Here is a 21,255-nt window from a genome sequence, read left to right as displayed (position 1 = left end):
CCTATTTGGTGCACTGAAAGGCTCACCCCTGTGTATTTCAATACTTCCACTCTGTTTCCAGCTGGATTCTGAATGGGTTTGGCCAGTGAAAGGCACTAGCAGGAGATAATAACAAGGGAAGGAAAGAGAAGTCTGTCTGTCTATCTATCAATCTATCTATCATCTATTTATTTGCATTACCCCTTTAACTAAAGGGACTGTAATGGCTTTCTTCCATTGCTAGTCTCTGGGTATTTTAATATTATTATTGGTTCCTTTAACTCTGTCTACCATTCTGCAAATAATTCCCTTATAAAGGCTCTTCAGGTGAAACACTTGAGTGGTATTAGGTTCTTGCCAGGATTATTACTGATACAGTATTTTTTTTTTTTTTACCAGACATGTCCCTAGAAACAGTATCAAAATGGGATTCTGGGACTGAGTAGCTTATACATTTAAGGAATGCAAAGATGTCTTGTTATGCCTGGCAGATATTGTGAACTGGCAATCCGTACCAAGCACGGGCAACACAATTACTCAAATTATATTGGATGGAGTAGGTCTGTGGAGGGCAAGACTTCAGGTGATCAAATCGGGTGGCTGTGCTTGATTACAATAACAATCATAGTTTTTAGTATGACTTATTAGATGTATTAGAAAGCTTAACAAAAACAATAACAACAACAAAACAACAAACTTATGACCTTGAATATCCAGCTCAAGGCCAGTGTAGAGAACCTGACAGCTGTATGGGGAAGAGGGAACCTTACCTCACCACACACAAAATCAGGAATTTTAAACAGACCTATATAAGCAATCTAAAATAATTAATCTCCTAGAAGAAAACAGGAGAATATCTTCATAAGTTTGGGATAGACAAAGATTCCTTAAACAGGATATAGAAAGCAAGAAGCACTAACTATAAAGAAAAGGCTGAGAAATTGATCATCTAAAAATTAATAATTTTGGACTTCCCTGATGGCGCAGTGGTTGGGAGTCTGCCTGCTCGTGCAGGGGACGCGGGTTTGAGTCCTGGTCCGGGAAGATTCCACGTGCTGCGGAGCAGCTTGGCCCGTGTGCTGCAACTACTGAGCCTACGCTCTAGAGCCTGCGAGCCACAAATACGGAGCCCGTATGACACAACTACTGAAGCCCGCACGCCTAGAGCCCGTGCTTCGCAACAAGAGAAGCCACCGAAATGAGAAGCCCATGCACCACGAAGAGTAGCCCCCGCTTGATGCAACTAGAGAAAAGCCTATTTAGCCACGGAGACCCAGTGCAGCCAAAAATAAATAAATAAATTTATTTTTAAAAAAATTAATAATTTTGTTCATCCAAAGACACCATGAAAAGAATAAAAATTACAAGCCACTAATTGGGAAAAGATGTTTGCAAATTATATTTCTAAAAAAGGACTCATATCCGTAATACATTAAAAACTCATACAAATCAATAAGAAAAAAGGCAATCCAATAAAATTTTATTAAAAAGACTTGAAGAGATAATTGACAAAAAATGATACAAAGATTGGCCAGTGAGGGACTTCTCTGGTGGCGTAGTGGTTAAGAATCCGCCTGCCATTGCAGGGGACACGGGTTCGATCCCTGGTCCAGGAAGATCCCACATGCTGTGGAGCAAGTAAGCCTGTGTGCCACAACTACTGAGCCTGCACTCTAGAGCCCACGAGCCACAACTACTGAGCCCACGTGCCACAACTACTGAAGACTGCACGCCCTAGAGCCTGAGCACTGCAACTACTGAAGCCCCCGCGCCTAGAGCCCATGCTCCGCAACAAAGAGAAGCCACCGCAACGAGAAGCCCGTGCACCGCAACGAAGAGTAGCCCCCGCTCGCCACAACTAGAGAAAGCCCGTGTGCAGCAACGAAGACCCAACGCAGACAAAAAATAAATAAAATTTTTAAAAAAAGATTGGCCAGTGAACATGTGAAAATGTGCTCAACATTATTATTCGTGGAAACTAAATCTTCAGTGAGATACCATTACACACTCACCATAATGGCTTACTATTTAAAAGACAATACTAAGTGTTCGCCAGAAGAGGGAGCAACTGGAATTCCTTCATATTGCTGGTGGGACAGTAAATTGATAAAATCACATTGGAAAAATGTTGGCAGCATTTAATATTTTTTCTCACAAAAACTAAACAAACATATACTTTATGATGTAGTAATTCCATTCTGACATTTATACCCAACAGAAATGAAAGCTCTGTCTAGCAAAAGACTTATACAAGAATGTTCATAACTGCTTTATTTGTAATAGGCTCCAAATGGAAGCAACTCAAATACCTACCAGCAGTGGAATGGATAAATAAATTGTTGTATATTCAGACCATGGAGGACCACGCAGCAGTGAAAAAGAGCAAATTACTAATACTTGTAACAATATGGAGGAATCTCAAAGTCATAATATTGACTGGAAAAAGTCAGACATTAAATATATACCACAGGGGTTTCCCTGGTGGCGCAGTGGTTGAGAGTCCACCTGCCGATGCAGGGGACATGGGTTCATGCCCTGGTCTGGGAAAATCCCACAGGCCGCGGAGCGGCTGGGCCCGTGAGCCATGACTGCTGAGCCTGTGCGTCCGGAGCCGCCTGTGCTCCGCAACGGGAGACGCCACAACAGTGAGGGCCCGCGAACAGCAAAAAAAAAAAAAAAAAAAAAAAAAAAAAAATATATATATATATATATATATATATATATATATATATATATACCACATAATTCTATTTATATGAAGTTCACAACCAGGCAAAACTAATCTATGGCATTAGAAGTCAGGATAATGGCTACCCTTAGAAGTATACTGACAAGAAAGGGCATGTGGGACCTTTCCAAAGTACTGGGAATGTTCCATAGCTTGCTCTACTTTCCAACCCCTCCCAATGATACTGATAGTTATTTTTGTTTATTTCACAGTCACAGGATGCCTGACCGTCAGAATTCTAAATGCTACTACTGCACACCTTCTGTCTCAACAAATGATTCAGACAAATTAACCACAAGATTAACCCTGATACCAACATAAATTGAACAAAATTTTATTGACAGAAACGAGAATAAACATTGTGGGGAAGATCTGAGGGACTAGAATCAGAATTTTGTGCTCTCTACTTATCCTTGAATAAGGAAGGACCATTGAGGAGATATTATGATGGTAAAACTGTTCCTGCTGGCGAGCATCAAGGACGCAGGATCAAGGCCTTAGAAACCATGCTTTATGAAGTCATATCAGAAACCTTTAGAAAGCTTGTTGTTTAGAATCATATCATAGACTTACAAGACCAGAAGAACCTGGTTTTAAGCTTGGACAGTCAAGAATGCTGGCAATGTTAAAAACAAAGAAACAAACAAAACCCCCCAGACCCATTCTTGTCTTGGAGACAATTAGTATATTTCCTACTCTGGTTATACCTAATCAGGTATCTCCAAGTTTACCCAATCTCCAAACTTACCCAATGATCTATAAAAGTGTACTTGAACATTGGGAGATCTACCTTCGGGGAAACTGTATTTCTTTTTTTTTTTTAAACCTTTATTGGAGTATAATTGCTTTCCAATGTGTTAGTTTCTGCTGTACCACAAAGTGAATCAGCTATATGTATACAAACATCCCCATATCCCCTCCCTTGTGAGCCTCCCTCCCACCCTCCCCATCCCACCTCTCTAGGTCATCACAAAGCATGGAGCTGATCTCCCTGTGCTATGCGGTAGCTTCCTATTAGGGGAAGGGGAAGCTGGGATGAAGTGAGAAAATAGCACTGACATATATACACTACCAAATGTAAAATCGATGGCTAGTAGGAGACTAGTAGTGAAGGTAGATCTTCCTTGCCTATTAAGTTATTGAATTTCAGCATTATTTTTTTCACAATTGGTAGTTTTATTATCTCATGAACACCTGAAAAAATGAACCTTAAAATGTATGAAAAATATAAACCTCTCTGAAGAAAACATTAAGAGTAAAGCTTCATGCTCATGAATTAGGCAATGGTTTCTTAGATAAGACAGCAAAATCACAAACAACAAAAGGAAAAAGAGATTGGACTTGGTTAAAATTTAAAACGTTTGTGCCACAAAAAAACACCATCAGGAATGTAAAAAATGCATAGAATGAGAGAAAATACATGCAAATCATATATCTCTTAAGGGATTTACATTCAGAATATATAAAGTACTTTTATAACTCACCAATAAAAAAACAATTAACTCAATTTTAAATTGGCAAAGGATTTGAATAAGTATTTCTCCAAAGAAGATATATTAGTGACCAATAAACACATGGAAAGATTCTTAATATCATTAGTCATTAGAGAAATGCAAATCAAAACCACGAGATACAATTTCCCATCCACTACAGTAACTAAAATTTTAAAAAGACAGATAATAATAAGTGTTGGTGAGGATGTAGAGAAATAATCCTCATACATTGCTGGTGGGAATGTAAAATGGTACAGCCATAGTTTGACAGTTCTTCAAAACGTTAAACATAGAGTTACCATATGACCTAGCAATGAGAATCCTAAGTATATACCCAAAAGAACTGAGAGCATATGTCTACACAAAACTTGTACACAGATGTTCATAACAGTATTATTCATAATAGCCAAAACAGTGTAAAAAACATCAAATGTCCATCAACCCAAATATCCTGATGAATGGATAAACAAAATGTGCCAAATCCATATAATAAAATATTATTCATCCATAAAAAGGAATGAAGTACTGATATATGCTACAACATGGATGAAACTTGAAGACATATTAAATCAATAAGTCAGTCACAAAAGGACAAATACTGTATGATTCTACTTATATGGGGTATCTAGAGTGGTCAGATTCAGAGAGACAGAAAGTAGTTGCCTGGGGCTGGAGGGAAGAGAGAATGGAGAGTTATTGTTTAATGGCTATGGAGTTTAAGTTTAGAAAGATGGAAACATTCTGGAGGGAGATGGATGGTGATGATGGTTGCACAACAATGTGAATATACCTAATGCTACTGAGCCATACCCCTAAAAGAAATTAAAATGTTAAAATCTGTGTTGTGTATATTTTAACAAATAAATAAATTGGAGTAAACAAAACCACCAGCAGGAATCAACAACAACAACAAAAGAACCATATTATGCCAAAAGGTAGAAAAGTATGAGCTAAGGAAAGGAAGAGAAACTTCTGATGTAACAGGTCACACTACTCTATGTCTAACCCTTTAAAGCAATATAGAGAGAAGGAAGGTAAATCAACAAAATCCTGAGGACTCTCAGTAATTTCCTCCTAAGGAGACAGAGGTTGACAGTGGATGAGATGGTTTCCAAAGGAAAAGCAAAGGGAAAAACCAGCCCTCTTAAGTGAAGTCAGGTTCACCACCTTCCAAGGTCCTTTACTGAGTTGAGGGAATGAATCAAGTGCTACCTAGATGAGGTGAAGCAAACAGTCTCAAGAATAATTTACCCACATTGCATCAGAGCAAACTGAAGATCTACCAGTGCTGTACACTTTAGTGATGAACCAGAGAAAAAGAGGAGGAGGAGGAAGAGAAGGAGGAGAAGATGTGAGGGAGGAAAGGGGTAAAGAAGAAGGTAGAATAGGGGAGGGAAGGGGAGAGGAAAAGGCAGAATAGGAAGGCACTGATAGCATATAAGAGATATAAAGAATCCAGTCGGACAAAGCATATCCCAAGATAAGGTAAAATTTCCTCTGTATTTTGCATCAAAAGACTTTAATGAATTAATAGATTCAACAAGACAAGATCTCAAAGCCTCAATAACTGAATGACAACATGAAAAGACAGATCATAGAGATAGAGAAATAAATTGAGAGCCATGTCCCTTTATCATTCTAGGCTCCAAGACAGGTTAACAAAATTTAACTGTGTTGGAAGCAGGGAGGCATCTGTCAATAAGATCAATCAATATGAATTTTTCCTTTCAACTGTGCAAACTGAGAGGAGCTATGTAGGCTTGATCAATGACATCAATGACGAAATTTGACATCAATGACAAAATTACCAAACCAAGTAAATGGAGAGCCATATATCATTTACCCACCTCCACCTCTTACAAGCTGTGTGACTTTATTTTTTTTATTTTTATAAATTTATTTATTTATTTATTTATGGCTGCACTGGGTCTTCATTGCTGTACATGGGCTTTCTCTAGTTGCGGTGAGCGGGGGCTACTATTCGTTGCAGTGCGCAGGCTTCTCACTGCGGTGGTTTCCTGTTGCGGAGCATGGGCTCTAGGCACACGGGCTTCAGTAGTTGTGGCTCGTGGGCTCTAGAGCGCAGCCTCAGTAGTTGTGGTACACAGGCTTCCTTGCTCCGTGGCATGTGGGATCTTCCCGGACCAGGGCTCGAACCCGTGTCCCCTGCATTGGCAAGCAGATTCTTAACCACTGCACCACCAGGGAAGCCCAAGCTGTGTGAGTTTAATCATATCAATTTAAACTGTAAAAGTAATTTAACATTACCTATTTCAACTTGGTTGTTGTGAATATTAAATGAGATGATATTTGTAACATGCTGAGTACAACTATAGTAGCTCAGTGAGTGGGAGCTATTATTATTTGTCTTTGGGAGGGTAAAAAAAATCACTGAAATTGTAAATGAGAATAAAGCATGATGTTTCAGAGTCCCCCTGCTTTAGGGTTGTTCATAGGATCCTATTTTTGTAGATCCTAAAAATCCATCATCACCACACACCCCCCCCCACCAGAGGATTTTGGGAAGATGGGATGTACTAGAAATCTCTCTCCCCACTTGGACAACAATTGCACTGGAAGAATCTATCTGATGTAATAGTTTGGGAACTCTGGAGTCTATTGAAGGCTTGCAACTTCCAGAGGAAGACTCGGGTAGTAAATTGTGGTTAATTTCAGCCCTTAGCACAGTAGAAGCTACCCATCCTCCACCTCTAGCCTCAGGGCAGGCAGTCATGCATGTGTTCCTGGGGCTGTTGCACACAGCTTCCAGGAGCCAGTGTGGGCAAAAAGGACCTTGTTCTCCAAATATTGGGGATCTGTGCTCTGTTTGCTGATTGCAGCTTCTTATCACAGAGGTGCAGACAAAAAGGAGGGTGGCCATTCTTGTTGCACCTCTTTCAGTGTTGCAAGTCCACTCCCCACTGGCTGAAATGACTTCCAGGGAATTTAAAGGTCTGAGCCCTTCCCCCTTATCTACCCCATCATTTGTCTCTTTTTTTCCCTTTTGGGAACCAGACATTAAAGACTAGGACATTTGAGGTATTATCAAAAAGACAAGAGGCAACAAGTGTTGGTGAAGATGTGGAGAAAAGAGAGCACTGTTGGTGGGAATGTAAATTGGTGCAGCCACTGTGGAAAACAGTGTGAAGACTCCACAAAAATCAAAAATAAAACTACCGTATGATTCAGTGATTCAACTTTTGGGTATATATCCACAGGAAATGAAATCACTATCTCAAAGAGATATCTGCATCCCCATTTTCAATGCAGCATTATTCAGAATAATCAAGACAGGAAAACAACCTAAGTGTTCACCAACAGATGAATGGATAAAGAAAATGTGGTATATATACACAATAGAATATTATTTGGCCATTAAAAAGAAGGAAACCCTGCCATTTGCAACAATGGATGAAACAGAAGGCATTATGCTAAGTGAAATAAGTCAAAGAAAGACAAATGCTGTATGACCTCACTTATATGTAGAATCTATTAAAAAGTCAAACTAATAGAAATTGAGAGCAGAATGGTGGTTGCCAGGAGTGTGGTGGCAGGGGAATGGGGAATGGGTAATTGGTAAAGGTGGTTGAAGGGGACAAATTTCCAATTATAAGATGAATAAGTTCTGAGGATGCAACATACAGTACAGTGACACAGTTAACAATACTATACATATATTTGAAAGTTGCTAGGAGGGTAAGTCTAAAAAGTTCTCATCACACAAAAAAATTATAACTATGTAAGATGACTGATGTGTTAACTAACCTTATTGTGATAATCGTTTTGCAATATATACATATATTAAATCGTTACACTGTACATCTTAAACTTACACAATATTATGTCAATTATATCTCAGTAAAGCTGGGGAGAAAGACTAGGACATTCAAAAGCAACTGCATACACAAGGAAAATTTAGAAACTGACCACATACACTTGGGGAAAGGTACAGGCTCAGGAAAGACCTAAGAAGGTCTTGAGTTTACATCTCAGGCTAATCCTTGGCACAGAGACAGCCCACAACAATAAAAAAACAAAAACATTAACAACAAAAAAGCAAACCCTGGGGAAGGGGGAGAATCTGACTTCCAGATCTACTATATTATTAGATTCAAATGTCCAGTATTCAACAAAAAAATCACAAGGCATACAAAAAAAACAGAGAATATAGCCCATTCAAAGGAAAAAATTAAATCAACAGAAATGTTCCATCTTAAAGATATTCAAAAAACTAAAGGAAGATGTGGAAAAAGTCAAGAAAATAATACATGAACAAAATGGAAATATCAATAAAGAGATAGAAAAACTAAAAGAACCAAAAAGAAATTCTACAGCTGAAAAAGCACAATAACTGAAATTAAAAATTTGCTAGAGGGGGGCTTCCCTGGTGGCGCAGTGGTTGAGAGTCCGCTTGCCAATGCAAGGGACACGGGTTCATGCCCTGGTCCGGGAAGATCCCACATGCCACGGAGCGGGTCTAGGCCTGTGAGCCATGGCCGCTGAGCCTGCGCATCCGGAGCCTGTGCTCTGCAACGTGAGAGGCCACAACAGTGAGAGGCCCGCGTACTGCAAAAAAAAAAAAAAATTTGCTAGAGGGATTGAAAGGTAGAAGAATCAGTTAATTTGAAAATAGGACAATGAAAATTAGCGAGTCTGAGGAACAGAAAGAAAAATCATTGAAGCAAAGTGAATAATGGTTTGTAAGTGTACTTGTGTTTTCTATATGATTTAAGAGACTAATACATTTAAAGAAAAAAATGATTAATGTAAAAGCTAGTATTACTTACTGTTAACTTGGGTTTGTAACTCCAAATCTCATTTTCTACATAATTTAGGAGACTTATGCATTTAAAAGAATTACTAATTTATGTTTGGAGGCACACAATGTATAAGGATGTAATTTTGTGACATCAACAGCTGAAACAACAGTAGTTGGAGACTTCAATACCCCACTCACAATTATGGACAGAACACCGGACAGAAGATAGGTAAGGACATCAAGTACTTAAACAGTGCAGTAAACCAACTGGATCTAATAGACATACACAGAACATTCCACCCAACAACAGTACATACACTTCTTAAGGGCATATGGAACAATTTCCAGGACAGATCATATGTTATACCACAAATTAAGTTTCAACAGACTTAAGAAGATAAATATCACACAAAGTATCTCCTCTGATCACAAGGAGATGAAGTTAAAAATTAATAACAAAGAAAACTGGAAATTCACAAAATTGTGGAAACTAAACAACACTCATTTGAACTAGCAACCTACCAAAGAAGAAATCACAAGGGAAATTGTAAAATACCTACAGACAAATGAAAATGAAAATACAATATACCAAAACTTATGGGATGAAGTGAAAGTGGTGCTAAGGGGGAGATTTATTACTCTAAATATTTACATTAAAAATAAGGAAGAGAGCTCCCCTGGTGGCGCAGTGGTTGAGAGTCCGCCTGCCAATGCAGGGGACACGGGTTCGTGCCCCGGTACGGGAGGATCCCACATGCCGTGGAGCGGCTGGGCCCATGAGCCATGGCGGCTGAGCCTACGCGTCCGGAGCCTGTGCTCCGCAACGGGAGAGGCCACAACAGTGAGAGGAAGAAATGAGTGAAGGGAGCCAAAAAGTACAAACTTCCAACTATAAAATAAATAAGTCATGGAGATGTACAGGAATACCTAGGAGATACTGCAAGTTTGTTTCTAGGCCAACACAATAAAGCAAATATTGCAATAAAGCAAGTCACATGGATTTTTTGGTTTCCCAGTGTATATAAAAGTTACGTTTACACTAGACTGTAGTCTATTAAGGGTGTAATAGTATTATGCCTTTAAAACAATGTATATACCTTAATTTAAAAATACTTTATCACTGAAAAATGCTAACCATCATCTGAAAATGGATGGTTGCTACAAACCTTCAGTTCGTTAAAAAAAAGCAATATTGCAAAGTGCAATAAAGCTAAGCACAATAAAATTACATATACCTGTAATGTACAGCATGGTTACTATAGTTAATAATACTGTATTACATATGTGAAAGTTGCTCAGAAAGTAGATCTTAAAGTTCTCATGACAAGAAAAAAAAATCTGTAACTATGTATGGTGATGGATGTTAACCAGACTTATTGTGGTAATCATTTTGCAATGTCTACAAATATAAAATCATTATGTTGTATACCTAAAACTAATATAACGTTATATGTCAATTATACCTCAATTAAAATTGTTAAAACAAAAACCAAGAAATTTCTCAAATCAACAATTTAACTTTAAAACTTAAGGAACTAGAAAAAGAAGAACAAAGTAAACCAAAAGCTAGCAAGGAAAAAGGAAATAATAAAGATTAGAGCAGAGATAAATGGAATAGAGAGTCAAAAAACAAGACAGAAAATCAATAAAATCAAAAGTTGATTCTTTGAAAAGATCAATAAACCTTTACCTAGATGAACTGAGAAAAAAAGAAAGACGACTCAAATTACTAAAATCAGAAGTGAAAGTGAGAACATTACTGCTACTTCTACAGAAGTATAAAGGATTATAAGAGAGTATTATAAACAACTGTACACCAGCAAATTGAATAAGCTAAATAAAATGGAAAAATTCCTAGAAAAAAAACCCTACAAGACTAAGTAAATCATGAAGAAATAGAAAATCTGAATAGACCTAAAACTAGTAAGGAGATTGAATTAGTAATAAAAAATCTCTCAACAAAGAAAAGCCCTGGACCTGATGGCTTCACTGGTGAATTCAACAAAATATTTAAAGAAGAGCTAATACTGATACTTCTCAAACTTTTCCAAAAAATTGAAAAGGAGGGAACATTTCCCAACTCATTCCATGAAGCCAATGTTATCCTGATACCAAAGCCAAACAAAAACACTATCAAAACAGAAAACAGAAAACTGTAGACCAATATCCCTGATGAGTAATGATGCAAAAATCCTCAACAAAATACTAGCACACAGAATTCAGCAGCCCATTAAAAGGATTATTCATCATGACTAAGTAGGGTTTATTCCTGTAATGCAAGGAACATTGAATGCAAACAACATATGAAAACGGATTAATGTAGTATACCACATTAACAGAATGAAAGAAAAAAACCCACAACATCATCTTAACTGATACAAAAGAGCATTTGACAAAATTCAACATACTTTCATGATAAAACTTAACAGACTAGAAATAGAAAAAAACTATGGGAGGTGGTGAGTGGGATGAATTGGGAGGTTGGGATTGAGATATATACACTATTGATACTATGTATAAAATAGATAACTAATGAGAACCTACTGTATAGCACAGGGAACTCTACTCAGTGCTCTATGGTGACCTAAATGAGAAGGAAATCCAAAAAAGAGGGGATATATGTATATGTATAGCTGATTCACCTTGCTGTACAGTGTAAACTAATACAATATTGTAAAACAACTATACTCCAATAAAAATTATAAAAAAAGAAGAAAACTAACTAAACATAATGAAAACCATATATGAGAAACCCACAGTGAACATTATACTCAAGGGTGAAAGACTTAAAGCTTTTCCTCTAAGATCAGGAACAAGGCAAGGAAGCCCACTCTCACCACTTCTATTCAATATAGTACTGGAAGTTCTAGCCAGAGCCATTAGGCAAGAGAAAGAAGTTAAAAGCATCAGAATTGAAAAGGAAGTAGTAAAATCATCTCTGTTCACAGATGATGTGATCTTATATGTAGAAATCCCTAAAGTTTCTACAAAAAAAAAAAAAGAAAGAAAGAAACCTTTTAGAACTAATAATGGAATTTAGCAAAATAGCAGGATATAAAATCATCACTCAAAAATCAGTTGCATTTCTGTACACTAACATGAATAATTAGAAGACAAAATTAGGAAAACAATTCCATTTACAATAGCATCAAAAAACTACTTAAGAAATAACCAAATTAGTTAAGGGTAACCCACAGAATGGGAGAAAATATTTGCAAATCATATATCTGACAAGGGATTAATATGCAGAATAGATAGAAAACTCTTAAAACTCAACACTAAAAACAGCAATCTGATTAACAAACAGGTAAAGGACTTGAAAAGACATTTCTCCAAAGAAGATTAAAAAATGGCCAATAAGGACATAAAAAGATGCTCACCATCACTAATAATTAGGGAAATGCAATCAAAACTATAATGAAAAACCACTTCACATCCATTAGGATGATTACGATCAAAAGACCAGAAAATAACAAGGGTTGGCAATGATGTGGAGAAACTGGAACTCTTTTGCACTGGGAGTCAGAATGTAAAATGGTACAGTGCTGTGTAAACAGTATTGCAGTTCCTCAAAAAATTAAATATAGAATTATCATATGATCCAGCGATCCCACTTCTGAGTATATACCCAAAAGAAATAAAAGCAGGTCTCAAAGATATATCTGTATAGCCATGTTCATAGCAACACTATTCACAATAGCTAAAACATGGAAGCAACCCAATTGTCCACTGATGTATGAAGGGACAAGCAAAATGTCATATATACCATACAACTGAATATTATTCAGCCTTAATGATGAAGAAAACTCTGACATATGCTATTACATAGATGATCCTTGAGGACATTATGCTAAGTGAAATAATCTAGTCACAAAAGGACAAACACTGTATGATTCCACTTATATGAGGTACCAAAGTAGTCAAAATCATAGAGACAGAAAGTAGAATGGCAGCTGTGAGAGGCTGTGGGGAAGAGGGAAGTGGGGATTTATTTTTTAAAGGGTATAGAGTTTCAAGATGAAAAGAGTTATGAAGATGGATGTTGGAGATACTTGCAGAATATCTGCATGTATTTAATACCACTGAACTATACACTTAAAAATGGTTAAGATGGTAAATTTTGTTATGTTTATTTTTATTACAGTAAAATTTTTTTTAAAATCCATCACCCCTAATAGGTCTGTGACCTTAGGATTAGTTCATTAATATGGCAGATTTTAAAATAAATCTTCTAATCCCTGGCTCACAGGTAGTGCTTATACCAATAAAAGTGAATTCCTCACCTGCCTTTGTCAAGTAAACCTTTCCACTTCGGGAAACAAAAGTAATAGCTGAAGTATAAAAACTATGATAAGTATTCTTTATGATATCATCATGAAAGTCAGCTATTAATTCAAAGGTGTTGCCGCCATCAATTGAAAGCCATACCTAAGGGAATAAAAAGATAATACCTCACTAAAGAGCTGCCATGTAACAGTCATCAGTTACCTAATCTTCCTACATAAGAAAAGTCATGCACCATGACCATACTCCCACATCCATCCCCCACACACAGACGTACAGACAGACTCCTTACCTACTTGGTCAACCGTCTATCTCCTTCCTAGAGTTTGTGCAAAAGTGTACATGGCAGTCTTCAGTTTTAAACAGTATGCATTGTGAATGTACCAAAGAACAAAGTTATTCCATCATCTCCCAACTGGTCCTCCTTGCTCATAAAAGGATGATGTGTTGGATGTATTTGGATATGGGGGAGAGTGCTTATCCATATTAAAATGAGACTTCTGTGCTGAATTCCTTTATTAGTTCTAATCAGGTTTTTTTGTTTTTGTTTTGTTTGTTTTGTAGAATCTTCAGAGTTTTCTACATACAAGATAATATCATCTGTGCATAGAGATAATTTTACTTCTTCCTTTTATATGCAGATACTTTTAAATTTCTTTTTCTTGTCTAATAGCTCTGGTTAGAACTTCCAGTACTATATTGAATACAAGTGTTGAGAGTGGGCTTCCTTGCCTTCTTCCTGATCTTAGAGGAAAAGCTTTAAGTCTTTCACCATTGAGCATAATGCTCACTGTGGGTTTCTCATATATGGTTTTCATTATGTTCAGGTAGTTTTCTTCTATTTCTAGTCTGTTAAGTATTTTTATCCTGAAAATATGTTGAATTTTGTCAAATGCTCTTTTGTATCAATTGAGATGATGCTGTGATTTTTTTTTCTTTCATTCTGTTAATGAGGTGTATTACATTGATCAGTTTCATATGTTGAACCATCTCTGTGTTCTAGGAACAAATCCCACATGGTCACGGTATGTATAATCCTTTTAATGTGCTGCTGAATTCAGTTTCCTAGTATTTTGTTGAGAATTTTTGCATCAGTGTTTTCTAGGGATTTGGTCTCTAGTTTTCCTTTCTTGTAGTATCCTTGTCTGGCTTTGGTATCAGGATAATGGTGGCATCATAGAATGACCTTGGAAGTGTTCCTTCCTCTTCATTTTTTTTGGTATGAGTTTGAGGAGGATTAGTGTTAATTCTTCTTTAAATATAATATTTGGAAGAACTCACCAATGAAGCCATCCCATCTTGGGCTTTTCTTTGTTGGGAGGTTTGATTACTGATTCAATCTCCTAACTAGTTATTGGTCTGTTCAGATTTCCATGCCTTCACAATTTAAGAATTAGTAGGTTGTATGTTTCTAGGAATTTACCCATTTCTTCTAGGTTATCCAGTTTGTTTGCATACAACTGTTCATAATATTCTCATATCCTCCTTATTTCTGTGACATCAATTGTAATGTCCCCTCTTTCAATTTTAGTTGTCTTCTTTTTCTTAGTTAATCTAGCTAAGGCTTGTCAATAAAGCAGCTCTTAATTTCATTGCTTTTTTTCCTATTGTTTTTCTATTCTCAATTACATTTATCTCTTTTCTAGTTTTTATTATTTCCTTCCATCTGCTAGCTTTGGTTTGGTGGGTCTTCTTTTTCTAGTTCCTTAAGTTGTAAAATTAGGTTGTTAATTTGAGATTTTTCTTTTTAATATGTGTTTATAGCTATAAACTTCCCTGTTAGTACTGCTGTTGTTGCATCCCATAAGTTTTTATTCACAGATTATTTTTTATTTTCTTACTGAAGTATAGTTGATTTACAATATCATGTTAGTTTCAGATGTACAGCACAGCGATTCAGAGAGATATATATATATATATATATATTCTTCAGATTCTCTTTCCTTATAGGTTATTAAAAAACACTGGGTATAGTTCCATGTGCTAGACAGTAAGTCCTTGTTTATCTGTTTTATATATAGTAGTGTATATGTGTTAATCCCAACCTCTTAATTTATCCCTCTCCCCACCCCCTTTTCCCCTTTGGTAACCATAATTTGTTTTCTATGTCTGTGAGTCTCTGTTTTTGAAATAAGTTCACTTGTATCCTTTTTTTTTCTTTTCAGATTCCACATGTAAGCGATATTATATGATAGTTATCTTTCTCTGTCTGATTTACTTCACCTAGTATGATAATCTCTAGGTCCATCCACGTTACTGCAAATGGCATTATTTCATTATTTTTTATGGCTGAGTAGTATTTTATTGTGTATATATACACCACATCTTCTTTATTCATTCATTTATCTGTTGATGGAAATTTAGCTTGCTTCCACACCTTAGCTATTGTAAATAGTGCTGCAATATGTCTTGTTTTCATTTTAACTTTCTCAAGGTATTTTATGATTTCCCTTATGACTACCTCTTTGACTCACTGGTTGTTTAAGAATGTGTTAATTTCCACATACTTGTGGATTTTCCAGTTTTCCTTCTATTGACTTCTAGTTTCATTCCACTGTGATTGGAAAATATACTTTGTATAATTTCAATCTTTTTAAGTGTGTTGAGACTTGTTTTGTGGTCTCACATATGATCTTTCCTAGAGGATGTTCTGTGTGTATTTGAGAAGAATTTATTCTGCAGTTGCTGGGTGCAGTATTCTGATTACATCGGTTAGGTGCAATTGGTCTACAGTGTTGTTCATGTCTTCTGTTTCCTTATTTATCTTCTGTCTGGTTGTTCTACCCATTATTGAAAGTGGAGTATGATGTCTCTTACGATTATGTTGCTATCTATTTCTCCCTTCATTCTTTCAAAGTTTGCTTCATATTTATATTCAAAGTTTGCTCTGATGTTTCATGCATAAATATTTATAATGGTTATATCTTCTTGGTGAACTGACCTTTTATTCTTATATAATGTCTTTGTCTCTTGCAATGATTTCTGACTTAAAGTCTATTTTGTATGATTACAAAACAGTATAGCCATCCCGGCTTTTTGGATGCCATTTGCATGAAATATTTTTTCAACCTTTTTGTTTTCAGCCTATGTTCTCAGATCTAAAGTGAGTCTCTTGTAGACAGAATATAATTGCATCCTTTTTTTGCATTGTTTTTTTTTAAATCAGTTCAGCTAATTTATGTCTTTTGATTGGGATATTTAGTCTATTTAAATGTAAAATAATTACTGACAGGGAAGGATTTACTATTACCATTTTGTTTATTGTTTCGTATGTCTTGCAGCTTTTTGTCCCTCCTTTCCTCTCTTACTATCTTGCTTTGTGTTTTTTTGTAGTGACATGCTTTGGTTTCCTTCTTGTGTTCTTATGTATATATTCCACATATATATTTTTCTTTGTAGTTACCACTGCAATTACATAAAATATTACATTCTATTTTTTTGTTTTGTTTTGTTTTTGTTTTTGTTTGCGGTACGCGGGCCTCTCACTGCTGTGGCCTCTCCCGTTGCGGAGCACAGGCTCTGGACGCGCAGGTTCAGCGGCCATGGCTCACGGGCCCAGCTGCTTCATGGCATGTGGGATCTTCCCAGACCGGGGCACGAACCTGTGTCCCCTGCATTGGCAGGCAGACTCTCAACCACTGCGCCACCAGGGAAGCCCACATTCTATTTTTAATCTGATAACAACTTAACGTCAACTGCATACAAAATCACCTCCTATACAGCTCCACCCCCACACTTTACGTTACTGATGTCATAAATTACATGCTTTTATATTATATACTTGTTAACATATTTATAGTTTTTAAAATATTTTTCTCATGTAAATCCTATACAAGAATTAAAAGTGAACTTACGCACCAAAATAACATTAATACAAGTTACTGTATTTGTCCATGTTTTTATATTACTGCAAAACTTTTTATTTTCATGTGACTTCATGTTGCTATCTAGCATCCTTTAGTTTTGTCTTGAAGGACTCTTTTCAGCATTTTTTTTTGCAGAGCAAGTATAGTTGTAATGAACTCCTTCAGCTTTAGTTTACCTGGGAAAAATCTTAATTTCCCCTTCATTTTGGAATGACAGTTTACCAAATACAGTATTCTTTTTTTTTTTTTTTTTTGCAGTACATGGGCCTCTCACTGTTGTGGCCTCTCCCGTTGTGGAGCACAGGCTCTGGACACGCAGGCTCAGTGGCCATGGCTCACGGGCCCAGCCGCTCCGCGGCATGTGGGATCCTCCCAGACCGGGGCACGAACCTGTGCCCCTGCATCAGCAGGCGGACTCTCAACCACTGCGCCACCAGGGAAGCCCTACAGTATTCTTGATTGACAGTTTTTTGTGTTTTTTTTTCCCTTTCAGCACTTTGAATATATCATCCCACTCCCTCCTGGCTTGCACTGCTTCTGCTGAGAAATCCACTGATAATTTTATGAAAGTTCCCTTGTATGTGACAAAGTCACTTTTCTCTTGCTGCTTACAAGATCCTGTCTCTGACTTTTGACAGTTTGATTATAATGTGTCTCAGTGTTGGTCTCTTTGGACTTATTCTGATTGGAATTTCTTTAATGTGTATGTCCATTTTCCCCCTCAAATTTGAGAAGTGTTTGACCATTATTTCTTTAAATAAGCTCTGTGTCCCTTTCTCTCTCTCTCTTCACCTTCTGGGACTCCCATAATTGCATATGTAGGCCCATTTGATAGTATCTGTAAATTCCTGAGGTTCTCTTCACTTTTCTTCATTCTTTTTTCTTTTTGCTCCTCTGACTTGATGATTTCAAATAACCTCTCTTCAATTTGCTGATTCTTTCTTCTGCTTGATCTAGTCTGCTGTTAAACTTGTCTAGTGAGCTTTTCAGTTCAGTTATTGTATTTTTCAGTTCCGGAATTTCTGTTTGACCTTTTCAAATGATTTCTATCTCTTTGTGATATTCTCATTTTGTCCATGCATTATTTTCCTGATTTCACTTAGTTATCTGTGTTCTTGTCTGACTCATTGAGCACCTTTATGACAGTGGTTTTCAATTCTTTGTCAGGCATCTCATAGATCTGCATTTCTTTAAGGTCATTTTCTGGAGTTTTATTTTGTTCCTTTGATTGGATCATGTATGCCTGTTTCTTTGTATGCCTTCTGATGTTGCTGTTGTTGTTTTGAGACTTGGGCATCAGATAAAGCAACCACATTTCCAGTTTTTATGGACTGGCTTTATGCAGACCTTTACCAATCTGCCCAGTTAGAGATTCTAGGACCTCTGAAATCCTTTCTGAGGATGTGTCTTCTCTGGCTTGTTCTGTGCTTTTAGTTGTCTCAAATTCCCTAAACTGCTTATCCCTGCTTCTTCTCAGAAGCCCATAAGCTCTTGCCGCCGCTGGCATCTGCCTGCAGAACTGCAATTTTAACATGCTGTAGTGATCATATCTGTTTTCAGCAGTTTCCAAACAAGGCTGCCAGTTCCATCAGTGCTTTGAGTCAAGTGAGACAGATTCCAGTCTGTCAGGCAGCCCCTGGTCTGGCCAGAACACTGGATGCACTGTTAGCTCTTTTGTTTCTGTCCTGAGGGAGACTCCTCGGTGTGGGAAGTTTCCTTCAAGCTGTGCTGCACTAAGCCAAATAGGAGGAGAGGCATGGATATATGTGCAAAATGCTGCAAGTTTTTCTATCCCTTTTGCTGGAATCCCTTCTTGGTTTTAGCTTGGTTTGGGTGCTGTAGCTTCTCAACAGGCCTGTAGAGTTCTTGCAAAGGTATGCTGGTTTGTATATTGCTATCTTTGTGGTTCTGGGGGAAAGTGAGGGTCTGAAACTTCCTAGCCTGCCATCTTGTCAATATTACTCTCCATTTTCAGCAGTTTCCAAACAATGCTGCATGTTGCATCAGTGTTCTGAGTTAGGCAAGACAGAAACCAGTCCCTTGAGCAGCCCCCAGACAAGCCAGAATGTTGGACACAAGGCCCACTCTTCTGTCTCTCTTCCAAGGGAGGATCCCTGGTGTGGGAGGTTTCTTCCTGGTTGTGCCATGCCAGATTGAATGGGGGCAGGACAGATGGGCAAACACTGCAAATTTTCCCACCCCTTTGTTAGAATCCTTTTTTGGTTTTATGTTGGTCTGGGTGCTGTAGCTTCTCAACTGGTCTCTAAAGTTCTTGTAAAGGTACTCTGATCTGTATATTGTTGCTAACTCAGTGTCTCTGTGGAAGAGCAATGGCCTGAAGCTTCTTAGTCTGCCATCTTGCTGATCCAGAATTCTTCTTTTTAATGAAGGTGAAGTTCTCTTTTTCTTTTATGGTTACTGTTTTTTCTTGGGTTTTTTTGCGGTACACAGTCCTCTCACTGCTGTGGCCTCTCCCATTGCGGAGCACAGGCTCCGGACACGCAGGCTCAGCGGCCATGGCTCACGGGCCCAGCCGCTCCGCGGCATGTGGGATCTTCCTGGACCAGGGCACGAACCCGTGTCCTCTGCATCGGCAGGCGGACTCTCAACCACTGCGCCACCAGGGAAGCCCTGTGGTTATTGTTTTTTTAGTCTTGTTTTAAAATGCTTTCCCACACTGAGTTCAGAAAGATATTCATTTCTTTCCCTCTAAAAGTTTTGATATTTAAATTAGTAATCTGTCAGAACTTGAGCTTGATGTATGTTGCAGTGTGGGGATATATTTCAACAGTTTCCATATGTATAACCAAACTTCCCATCCCATTTTGAGCAGTCTCTTATTTCCCCCTGTGATGTCACTTTGGCCTCTATCAATATTCTAGATTTGCATGGGTCTACTTGTGGGCTATTTTATCCCATTGGTCAATTTGTGTATTCCTGGCCCAAAACTGCATTACCAAAATTATTACAACTTTTAAAATAGTGTTAATATCTGGTAATACAAGTCCCTCCTTCTTATTCTTCTTCAGAAGTGTCTTGGTTACTCTTGGTCTTTTGTTTTTCCATGTATAATTATTTTTTTTCTTTTTGCTTTACTTAAAAAAATTTTTAATTGAGGTATAATTGACATATACCATATATATTTTAGACTCAACTTAAACTCCACAACAAATCTTGGGATTTTGATTAGAGTTGTATTAGATCTACAGATTAATTTAAGGAAGAATTGGTATTATAAGTCAAGTTTTCTTGTCCACAAGCATGTTTATGTTCATTTCTTTATAAAGTTTTAAATGTCCTTCAGTGAAGTTTATAATTTTCTACATATAGGTCTTAGAAATCTTTTCTTAGATTAATTCTTAGGTACTTAGAGTTTTTGTGGATTTCTGTTTTGTTTTGCTTTGTTTCTGCTATTGTAAATAGTGTCTTAAAAATTGTGTTTTCAAATTTATTGTTGATCGTGTGCAGAAATGAAATCGACTTTACCTCCTGCCTAGTTTAACTTTAACTCCCATCTTGTTTTAGTAATTTGTATGTATCTTTTAGATTTTCTATATAGACAATCAGATTTTCTGCAAGTCAATAGATTTTGTTCGCTACTTTTTAAAATTCATGCCTTTGATTTCTTAAGTTTTTTCCTTTGTCTTATTGCATTCCCCTCTGTATGCTTTTTCACTTCTTAATAGTTTCTTGGTAGAACTCCAAGAAACTGTTGTATTGTGGTTAATACAACCCCCTGCCTTTTCCACAGTTGAATGTGGAAAAGAACATTTGATAATGCTGAACTGGTCACATATTGAATTCATGAGCACAAAGCTCAGGCAATCATACTGGATTACCTTACTCAGTTCATTCTCCCATCTTCCTAGGCAACTATTTTACTCTGTTCTCTCTTTCCTCAACCCCTCAACATTCCTCCTCCATCCTCACTAGTAAACAATAACTTTGATTTTTGTTGAGAAAATAGAAGATAAATTCCCACAACTTCCATTACCATAGCTACCAACCTACCTACCAGCTTCTGAACCCGAAAACCCTTTCTTCCTCCCGTTACTATAGAACAACTGTCTGTGCTCCTAAGGCCAATCTCTCCACTAGTTCATAGACCTCATCTCCTCTCACCTCTTTAGAAATGTCACTCCAGAA

General features: G+C 37.2%; 1 protein-coding gene across 1 annotated transcript in view; it reads right to left on the bottom strand.

Annotated features, from left to right (window-relative positions):
- CATSPERB (cation channel sperm associated auxiliary subunit beta) overlaps positions 1-21,255 on the bottom strand; it is a 131,561-nt gene that overhangs the window by 54,343 nt on the left and 55,963 nt on the right. Inside the window, exon 14 of the mRNA XM_033850710.2 lies at positions 13,243-13,387. Coding sequence (XP_033706601.2) covers positions 13,243-13,387 — 145 coding nt within the window. The remainder of the gene's footprint in view (positions 1-13,242; positions 13,388-21,255) is intronic.

The sequence above is a fragment of the Tursiops truncatus genome, chromosome 2, assembly GCF_011762595.2.
Source record: "Tursiops truncatus isolate mTurTru1 chromosome 2, mTurTru1.mat.Y, whole genome shotgun sequence".
In the NCBI taxonomy this organism is placed as follows: Eukaryota; Metazoa; Chordata; class Mammalia; order Artiodactyla; family Delphinidae; genus Tursiops; species Tursiops truncatus.
Note: the sequence above shows the minus strand (reverse complement) of the source record. Positions and strands in the feature narration are given on the sequence as shown.